Source organism: Meriones unguiculatus, chromosome 18, assembly GCF_030254825.1.
Source record: "Meriones unguiculatus strain TT.TT164.6M chromosome 18, Bangor_MerUng_6.1, whole genome shotgun sequence".
In the NCBI taxonomy this organism is placed as follows: domain Eukaryota; kingdom Metazoa; phylum Chordata; class Mammalia; order Rodentia; family Muridae; genus Meriones; species Meriones unguiculatus.
In genome coordinates this window covers 22209871-22220709 of record NC_083365.1, presented here as the reverse complement: position 1 = coordinate 22220709, position 10839 = coordinate 22209871, and the positions used below count along the sequence as shown (strand labels likewise).

Genomic DNA, 10839 nt, shown 5'->3' with positions numbered 1-10839 from the left:
GCCGCCAGGCTGATTCATTGCGGGCCGGAGCGCCGGGCTTTGACGTTGGCGCCTGCGCAGGGCGCGGCCTCCGCGGCGATTGGCTGGGGTCGGGCCGCCCTCCCCCGCGCGCCAGCCCTGCTCTCCCTCCCCGGGGCCGCAGGAGAAACAGTGCCCTCTCCCTTCTTGACCCCTGGCCCTTCCCCACCGCCTCCCGTCTCGCCGCCGTTGCTTCTGGCGCCGCCGCTCCCGGAGCAGCTCCGTCCACGGTGATGGGGTCTCGGGCCTCCACGTTACTGCGGGACGAGGAGCTCGAGGAGATCAAGAAGGAGACCGGCTGTGAGTTCGGGTTGGAGGCGGGAGGGCGGCCCGGCGCCTCCCGGCTGGCCTCGGTTCTCCGCGGTGGCGGCTGAGGTCTTGATCTGGGGTGCGGTGGCTCTGTGGGGAGGGATCCCGTGTGCAGCCTCTGCTGCTTGGGGTCGCTGAAGGTTGGGGTACCCGTCCGTTCATCTGTAGCTTCCCGGAGCCGGGACGTGGCTCTCCTGGTGCTGTCTCGCCTTCAAAGCCTGGGATCTCGAGCCAGCAACGGAGCTGACACCACCACCACTCCAGTCTTGCCCACGAAAGTCCGCGCATTTTCTACCCTTACGGTTCCTCTTACAGGGGTGTCCTGAACAGGAGCTAAAGCAGAAGCAAATCCAGGAAACCTGAATGGTTCCTGGAGAAAACGTTACACATCCCAATGAGTTTTCTAAGCAAGGACCTAAAAATACCAAAAATCACACACAGGGAAAAATAAACTGAGAAAAGAAAATCGTGTAGTAAGGCTTGTGACCAGGGACGGGAGACCTCTAAGCAATCAGGAGTCCGGAAACCCGAGTGAGGCTTTTTAATCGAACTGTTGGAGAAAAAGCACGAGTATAGTGACCAAGGTTTTAAAGACACATTGAAGATACTTGTCCTATTTTCATATATGTTGATTTCTTCTGTGTTGCTGTACTTGATGTAGTTGGTTTTGAAACGGCCTGTACTGCGAAATCTGTGAATTTGTACTAGGAACAGATATTTTGTGTTAAGCGTATACTCCAGTATTCTTTCTTGTTAACCTAAACAAAGGAACCATAGGGTTTCAGGAGTTCAGAAGCACAGAAAACGCAAGCATACGTTTGAATACGTCTGAAAAGCCCTTGATGATGCATGATACAATTGTATTGCTACAGTGCTTTCTCAGTGATCCTTTGTAACTCTAGTTTTGTAAGCCGTGTCTTCATGATACCTGTGTCTTTGATGATAATGTGAGCAAATAACACAATGGCAAATAGTACTAAGCTGTACCAGGAAGCTACAGAAGTCCCCAGGGATGGAGTCCTTGGAGAAGTGAAAAGTTGTCCTGGCTGTCTGACAAGTTAAACTTTCTAGAGTATGCAAGTTGGAAGAGATGTTATCTGGCCTCCACTCCTATCAGGTTGCTTTGCTTCTTTTGCCATCCCGTACTAACTCATGGCTGATAAGCTTTGCCAAGACCTTTAGTCGTGCTGACCTGTGTACTTAACCAGGGTGATCCTTTTCACAATTTTGAATGAACGACAGAAAAATTCTTCACTTTTTTAAAGCTTTTGCTTAGCTCCTCTCCATTGTGGACATTTCATGACTTTGATTCCATGAGTAGAAATACAGGCAGTTTGTACTTGGCAAGCACTTACCTGTGACCCACACTTGTAAATATAATGACTTCTTTACATCTGGGGTGACATCCAAATCAAAGCATCTGTGATACATCATGAGGAAGAATAGTGAGCACAGGACAAGCTATTGTTTTATTTTCTTTTGATTTTTGATACAAGGTCTTACCGAGTTTTGTAGCCCAGACTTGCTTAGAAGTCACTGCATAGGCTGGGCAGTGGTGGCACACGCCTTTGATCCCAGCACTCAAGAGGGAGAGGCAGGTGGATCTGTGAGTTCCAGGCCACACCTGGTCTATAGAGAGAGTTCCAGGACAGCTGTGGCTACAAAAAGAAACCCTGTCTGGAAAAACCAAATAAAATTTACTACATAAACTATAAACTGGACCTGGTAGCACACACCTTTAATCCCAGCACTCAGGAGGCAGAAGCAGGTCTATTTCATTTGTGTTCCAGGCCAGCCTGGTCTGCACAACAAGCTCCAGGATAACTGGGGTGACACAGGGAAACTGTCTTGAAAAATGAAACAAAACACAACACACAAAAAAACCAAAAGAGTTACTCTGTAATAGGTTTTGAACAATTCTCCTTCCTCAGCCTCTTCAATGCAGTTTTAAGGATGTTGCTCAACTGTGGGAAGGCTGTTTTTGCTTCAGAATGAATAGAACAGTGATGTCATTCATCAAACAGTTTCTTTTCATTAGTCCTGGCTGTAGGACTGAGTTTTACCTTGTGATTGATACATGGACAAACCTAAGTAGTCATGAAAGAACTATTATCCTGGTTACTCAAGGGGATTCAAGTATGAGAAAGGTTGCCATCAAAACCAGTGTATATGTATTGCTTGGGAAAACCTAATGAAACAAACACGGTATTTTTGCAGTGTCTGTTTAATTTGCTAGCTGTTCAAAGCAGATGGCAAGGAGATACATGAGACACCCACAACCTGGCCAGGGAGATCAGCCAAAGAGTTTTAGCATCAGGACAGAAGGAAGCTGAAATCGTGCAGCACCCACCTTCAGAATTTAGGAAAGAGAGCCTTTGAGTTGTCTTTGTGGGGTAAGGGAATCGGGTCTTGATGCATAAATGGATTCATTTTGGATAAATTAACCTAGGGTGTTTCAGTGGTTTTCAGCAGCGGCTACAAAGCAGTTGGCTACAAAGTCATTCGTCTACCCAAGGGATTGAACAATCAGTTTATTTAGTTAGCACCCATCAGCAGAGATTTGTTTCATTTCCCCCCCCCCCAACCTTTGACAGGCTTACAGGGTTTCTCTGTGTAGCCCTGGCTGTCCTGGACTCACTTTGAAGACCAGGCTGGCCCTGAACTCACAGAGATCCATCTGCCTCTGTCTCCTGAGTGCTGGCACTAAAGGCGTGCACCACCATACGTTTTACATTTTAGAATCCTTAGCCTGATAAAATGAAAAAAAAGTTCTTTTAGCTGGTGCTGGTATGTTGTATAGTTGCTAGCTATTGATATTTAATTTTCAGGGGTTTTATTTTCTTTTTTTGCTTTTTGAGACAAGGTCTCAAGTTCTATGTAATTTGACTATCTTGGAGTTTGTTAGGCAGACCAGGCTGGCCTCAGAGTCAGAGATCTGCCCGCCTCTGTCTCCTGAGCACTGGGATTAAGGGTGTGTGCCACCACGCCCAGTTCTCCAGCGTTTTTAAATAGGGGGTGTGGGGAAGGCAAACCTGCCCCTTCGTGCGGAGGTTAAAGGAGAACCTCGTGGTGTTATCTCTGCTCTCCTTTGATTGTAGGGCTTAGACTGAGGTTGTCATGCTTGGGAGGCAGGCACCTTACTTGCTGACAGCCTCACAGGCCCATCTATGAACATTTTGAACCATAGATAACAATCACCTTTGAATGTGCTAGATAGAAAAACCATTTAGGTCCTGTCTATGGCTATATAACTAGAGGTGGCAGCATTTTATACATTGCTTATTTTCAGTGTGCCTTAGGAATCAAATACTAACATTTTGTCAATCCTGAGAAAGTAAAACTAGCCCAGCAGTGGTGGTGCACGCCTTTAATCCCAGCACTTGAGAGGTAGAGGCAGGCTTAGCTCTGTGAGTTCAAGGCCAGCCTGGTCTACAAAGCCAAGGCTACACACAGAGAAACCCTATCTCAAAAAAAAAAAAAACCCAAAAAAACAAAGAAAACAAACCAAAAGGAAAAAACTAAAAGAAGATATACCCAGATTTTGTTTTATTTATTTGTTTGTTTTTTGTTTTTCAAGACAGGGTTTCTCTGTGTATGTAGCCTCTGCTGTCCTGTACTCACTTTGTAGACCAGGCTGGCCTGGAACTGAGAGATTGCCTTGCCTCTGCCTCTGCCTTTGCTGGGGTTACAGGTGTGCATCACTGTGCCCAGCTTTTTAATTTGTTTTTAAGGCTGGCTCAGGAAATGCAATCCCTTGCCTCAACTTTCTGAGTGTTGTGATATCAGGCATGTACCACCTAACGTGGTGAGGTTTCTCAGAGTTTAAGGAACACTTTAGGGGCAGAGAGATGGCTCAGCAGTTAGGAGGACCCCAGTTTGGTTCCTAGTACCCATATTGGGCAGGCGGTTCACAACCACCTATAATTTCAGCTCTAGGGGATCTAATGCCTGTGGGCTCCCAGGGTACTCTCACTGACATGCACAGATTCACAAATAAAGCCAGGTGGAACTCCATGCTCTAGGCCAACTAGGGCTACACAGTGAGACCCTGTCTCAAGAAAAAAAAAAAAAAAAGGAAGGAAAGAAAGAAAGAAAGAAACGAAACACTTTGTTGACCTTTGTTGTTATAAAATGCCTACTATATTTAGCCTTTATCCTGTCACCTTTCACACTTTACATTTTTATAAGTTAGACATTTGAATAAAAGATATAGTGGGAGGGAGGTCACTGTGTCTTAGGGATTTCTGTAATGACCCTTCCCTTAGTACCCTTAACCGTAGGAACAGCCTTGCCTTAGAATAGGGTTGCCTTAACTTTGAGCAAAGGTTCATGCCAGTTAAACAGTGGTAAATGCAGATCGGCCTCTCGTTGGTCTCTGCCTTTTGGTGTGTGTCCTGTGGTCATGGGCAGGGTGTTGGACAGGTTTAGGAAGCAAGTTGTACAGACCAGTGGCTTTTTGTTTGTTTGAAAGGGTGTAGTGACGATAAGAAGGGTGTGGGCTTCTCTCTATTTCCAACAGAGTACAAGCCTGACAAAGGCAATTGCTTGAGAATAATTTTTTCAAAAATTTGAGCCTCTGGGTGCTCCTGCCTCCTTCTGGGGCCCCTTCCTGGTCTCACCTTGTCATACCCTAGTTTTGGGGACTTTGAGTACAGAGGACCCTGCTGCCTTCTGTCTTGTCACCCAGTGAGTTGGAAATGCAGAGGCTTTGGTAGGCTTGAAATAATTTGTAAAGTTCTATACATCTTTAGTTTTCTCCCAGAGTTCCCATTTCTTACTAGAAAGGGATAAGGAGACCTGTGTATCAAGATAGAGAATGGATGGATCCTTATGAACGAGGAAGCAGGTTCAAAGTGTAGACTGCTTGAAGTTTACATAGAAATTCACTGACCCTAGAAGCAGCTACAGATATATAAGCCAAGTGTTCAGAGTTTAAGCAGAAATACAGTGTGCTACAAAACAGCAGTATGTGTGTTACATGCAGTAGACACTATTTTGCAAGAGCAGGAGCAGAGAGGAGCAGACACCTTAGGTTATATGTAGTAAACAGCAAACTTTGACCTGAATATATCAGATTCGGGAGATTAGATTTTCATGCCAGATCTGTATGTGGAAGCTTATTTTATCCCTATAACCCCAGCATTAGAAGGGGCTAAGACCAGAGGATTCTGAGTTCAAGACCAGACTAGACTGTGTAGCAAGATACTCTTTTTTTTTTTTTTATAATGTATTTAATTTTTATTTTATGTGCATTGGCATGAGGATGTCAGACCACCTGGAACTGCTTACGGACAGTTGTGAGCTGCCATGTGGGTGCTGGGAGTTGAACCTGGGTCCCTTGGAAGAGCTGACAGTGCTCTTAACCACTGAGCCATCTCTCCAGCCCAAGATGCTGTCTTTTGCTGACCAGATGTCTCCCTGGGTAAAGGTGCTTACCATCAAACCTTCTGGCTTAAGTTTGATTACCAGGACCCACATGGTGGAAAGAGAATTGACTCTGGCAAGTTGCCCTTTGACCTTACATGGGCTGTGGCTTAAACACATGTGCACATATGTGCGTGTATACACACATAACTATTTTTAAAACAAAAAGAGGCTGGAGAGATGGCTCAGCAGTTTAGAGTACTTGCCGCACTTTCAGAGGACCCGGGTTTGGTTCTCTGCACCCACACGTCAGCTAACTGTTACCTGTACCTCCCTCCTTTGGCCTCTGTTGGCACTAAGGACACATATGCTACACATACATACATTCTGGGAAGATGCTCTTAAAATAAAAAAATACAGTCTCAAACAACAACAAGAAACAGTGGGAGTACCAACCACCCAAACAAGCAAACAAAAGCGAGTGACATACAGAAACGTTGTAGCAAATGAGCACTGAAGCTTGTTCCTGTTTAACACGTACGTTGTCGTGTTTTCTTTCCATATCTATTTTCTCTCATTTATCTACTTACTTATTTTGGTGCTAGGGATTGAACCTACAGTTTGGCCTATATGCTTAGGAAGGGTGTACCGTTGAGCTCCACCTTTGCCCTTGATTTTTTTGTGTGTGTTTTAGGGGCAGAGAACAGGGACAGGGTCTTACTATGGAACCCTGCTTGTCCTATAACTCACTCTGCAGACCAGGCTGGCCTTGAACTCAGCGACCTGCCCGCCTCTGCCTCCTGAGTGCTGGGATTAAAGCTGGCATGTGCCGCTACGACCTGGTGGTCTCTGCTTGTTCTCAGGAGAATGGGTTAGATCCTGAAGTCCTTCTGTTGGGAAAATGTCAGGGGGCGAAGCATTAAAAGAAATGGCCGGGCCTGCAGGCTCAGCTGAGCGGCATGTCCCTGGAGCTGCTGGTGCCTGCAGCTGTGCACTTTAACCCAGGTGGTCTTCTCCATTAGGAGAGGATGAAGGCGACACAAAGTAGCTCTGCTTATCTCCTCTAACTTTCCATGCTTCTACCTGCTAGTCCACCTTGCTTAGCGTGTGCTCGAACTGCCTTCCCGTCCTGAACAAAAGGCAGGAATGATAGAGAGCGCTCAACTCCACAGTAGCAGGGTCTTTTCAGTCTTCCAGTAGAAAATCATTATTTGCTCATCAGCAGAGTAGACTACAGCTTCATTTGAGACTGAATTCACAGTCTATTAAGATAGAAAATGATCACTTAACACAGACACAGAAGCATAATATACTCCACCAATATGAAAGTATGAATTACTAATTGAAAACTGAGCTATTAGTGGGGCTGGAGAGATGGCTCAGTGGTTAAGAGCACTGGCTGCTTTTCCAAAAGACCTGAGTTCAAGTCCCAGCCATGTACTGTCTGAAGTTCTTGTTTAAGTACAACACCCTCATACAGACATACATGCAGGCAAAACACCCATGTACATAAAATAAAAACAAATTAGTTTTAAAAATTAAAAAGAGAAAATTAAGCTGTTGGAACCAAACTACACAAATGAATGATACTAGATGGTATATTGAAGAAATGAAAAGAATGTTGAGATGGTAAAAACAGATTTCAAAACTTTTTGGGAAATGTAGTTATTCTTTAACTGACTTAATTTTGCTTAACAAAGGAATTTTATCACGAGTGCCTTTTTTTTTTTTTTAAAGAGGTGGGGTTTCTCTGTGTAGCCTTGGCTGTCCTGGACTCACTTTGTAGACCAGTCTGGCTTCGAACTCACAGAGAACCACCCCCGTCTGCCTGCTGAGTGCTAGGATTACAGACGTTTGCCACCCTGTCCAGCTGTAAGAGTAGCTTTTGAGGCCAGATGCCAGGCTGGGATAAATTGGTCAGATTCCTTAAAAAAAAAGCCTCAGGCTCTTTGTAGGGGTGATGAGGTGATGACAATAGTTAACTTGGTGTGCTTTCCCAACTCAGGCACTTTGCCAAGCATTTTCCTTCCATCACTGACCTCCTTACAGACCCATTAACTTACCCTGTGTGGTGCCATGAATGGAATCAGAATCAGTCTACCTGGCCTTCATAAGTGTGTATCCTTTACAAAGAGCTGCTCAAAGCTGCCTGGCTGGCATCCCGAGTCCCCGCCTGTGGCCCTTAGCAGAGCGACCCCTGCTTGCTGTGCCTGGATGGGAGCGGTTGTGCCTCCTCCTGTTCTCTGCACACCTAGTCATTAGAGTGCCCCTTCAAGGATGAAGCCAATGCCAAAGAGATCACAGCTGCCCGGTGTGCCCTCTCTGCCTGCCATCCACTTCCTGCTTCACCTCCTGCTGTGTTTACCTTGTTTCACTGTTCCTCACACAGCAAGGTTTGTGGCCAGAAGAGGACTACCACCAGAACCAAACTTCCGTTAACCCTTCATGCTTCACAGGTGCCGCCGAGATAAATTCTGAGCTTGTTACCTGCTTTGGGGCTGGAGTCTTTTTTTTTTTTTTTTCTCCTGTGGTCACTCGATTTTTTTTTTTTCCCCTCGCCTCCAATCTTCCAGGAGGCAAAACTGTTTCCCAGAAATGCCCTTTTACACTTTCAGGCTTGTAGCACCCCCCTGCAATTAGAAACTGCTTCTAGCCGTCAGCTTGGGCTGGGGTTTATGGAGGCTACCCAAAATGAGGAGCCATCTGGTCACAGCGTGGCCACTTTGTTCCATCAGACACGTTGATTCCAGGGTGTAGTGGTCCGTCACCTGGACATTAGAAACAGAATTGTTTGACAGGCCTTGGCGTGCCCCGACATTTAGATGGACGCTGTTACCTGCTTAGAAATTCCAGTGTAAAGAGCCATACTAATTAGTAAGTTTGAGTTGGGTTTTTTTCCTCCTGTAACTTTATGTCATTTGTAGCGTGTGTTAGCATTTATATAAAAATGATGCCACGCAGACAACAGGAGCAGGTATCATGAAAGAGGTTTATTGGATGGAGATGGAGAGAGAGAGAGACATGGGGGGAGGGGTGCACCAACAGAAAGAGGGGAAGAGCAAGAGAAGGGAAGGGAGGGAGAGAGGGAGGAAAGGACAGAGAGGCAGGGTGGTCTTCTTATGGAGCACCCGAACCGCGCCTGCCTGCTGTGACTACCTGGCAGACCACACGCGATGACGTCAGAGGTTGCTAGGCAACCCAGAAGCAGGCTGCCTAAATAGTATGTGTGTCTCTGTGTGTGATTGTGTGTGTCTGTGTGTGTGAGTGTGTGTTGGAGATAAACCCAAGTCTTCATGCATGTTAAGCAGAACTCTACCACTGAGCTACATTCCTAGTCTGATACAGCCTTTTTTTTAATGGTGGAAAAAGCATAGAATTAGCCGATTCAAAAAAAGAAAAAAAGAATTAGCCGATTCAGTTTAGATGATCCCATTCTTGTTGGCAACATCCAGAGCATCATAATCAGGAGCCAACCAAACATACACTTTCTCTCTGTCAGACCTTGTAAGGGTATTGACTTTGGCCACATCAATGTCATAGAGTTTCTTCACGGCCTGTTTTATCTGGTGCTTGTTAGCCTTCACATCCACAGGGAACACAAATGTGTTGTCCTCTATTTTCTTCATGGCTGACTCTGTGGTCAGGGGGACTTTGAGGATGGCATAGTGGCCAAGCTTGTTTCTCCTGGGTATACTCCTTCAAGGGTATTTGGGCTGCCTCCAGGGCCGCAGGGTTGGGTAACTGGAAGGTGGGTGACATGCTGATCTTCTTTTGGTGACTGTGGACACCTTTCTGCACCTCCTTCTTAGCTCTCAAGGCCTTTGATTTGGCTTTGGGAGGGGCAGGAGCTTCCTCCGCTTTCGGTGCCATCTTGGCAAGAAGCACCTGATCCGGTCTTAATTAAGCCTACACTTCATTTTAAGAACGAGTTTTCATTGCTTTTGATTTAGTTTTCTTTCCAGCTCCTCCTACTCTTTAGTTTTTTTTAAATTGGCTGTTTTGACATTTTAGAAAGAGTTGCACGGTTCCCCACCTTCCCTACACTGGAGCATGTGGAGGGCTGTGGGCATAGTGTGAGTGCAGCCTGCTTCTCCAGTTGAGACTAATTTTGTGCTCTTTAGTTTCCCACAGTCAGATCACACGCCTGTACAGCCGCTTCACCAGCCTGGACAAAGGGGAGAACGGGACTCTCAGGTGAGCACGTCCTTTCCTTCTTCCCCAGCCAGGCACTCCCCAGCAGCTGCCTTTATTCCAAGGGTAGGTGCTAGGTGTCCTGCATTTGGAGAACAAGGACCATTTTGACCACAGTGTCTCTGCTGGTATTGAAAGACTTAGGTCCTTATGACATTGAAAATCCATGTTAGGGCCCATAATTGAGTCTGAACTGACTCTGGCTAGGTTGTATGTTCATTAGTATTTTGTCTGCAGGTATGTCTGCGTGAGGGTGTTAGAAGCCCTGGCCCTGGAGTTACAGGCAGGTGTGAGTTGCCATGTGGGTATTGGGAAGTGGACCTGGGTCTCTGGCAGTTAGTGCCGTTAATCGCTGAGCCACCTCTCCAGCCCTGAGGATTATTTCCTTTTTGTTTGTTTGTTTTGAGACAGGGTTTCTCTATGTAGCACTGGCTATCGTACTCTCTCTGTAGACCAGGCTGGTCTTGAACTCAGAGACCTGCCTGCCTCTGCCTCCTGAGTGCTGGGATTAAAAGCATGTGCCACCACACCGGCTTCTAGGATTGTTTTTTACCCTTTTGTTAGACAAGATGTTTTACATTTTGATGAACAGATACACTTTGTATTATAGAACAAATTATGTAATATATATATATATTTTTTTTTTTCTGAATTAAACAATCCAGAATCTTTATCATCTTAATAGATTATGAATGGTTATTTTTGCTCATTCATTGATAACAGAAATCAGTTTCTTAAATGATCAAGGAAGATTAAATCCAGAGATACTGCTCCAGAGCTCTGCACTCAGTTCACTGGGTCAGTTTCTCCCTGTTACCAGATGTGGGGAGATGAGTTAGCTCAGTTCATTGATCGTGTAAAGTTTAAACCACAGCAGGGATAGGAATGTTTAATAATCTGTCATCATTAGCACTTGGAGTCGACGAATGTGTGTTCTGTGTTCTGTTAATAAACTTC

The 10839-nt window shown here is 45.6% G+C and overlaps 1 protein-coding gene across 1 annotated transcript in view; it reads left to right on the top strand.

Annotated features, from left to right (window-relative positions):
* The first annotated feature begins 107 nt into the window (after nucleotides 1–107).
* Chp1 (calcineurin like EF-hand protein 1) overlaps nucleotides 108–10839 on the top strand; it is a 28378-nt gene continuing 17646 nt past the window's right edge. The window contains exons 1-2 of the mRNA XM_021640572.2: nucleotides 108–318; nucleotides 9813–9885. Of these exons, the coding sequence (XP_021496247.1) occupies nucleotides 252–318; nucleotides 9813–9885 (140 nt within the window). The 5' untranslated portion in view covers nucleotides 108–251. The remainder of the gene's footprint in view (nucleotides 319–9812; nucleotides 9886–10839) is intronic.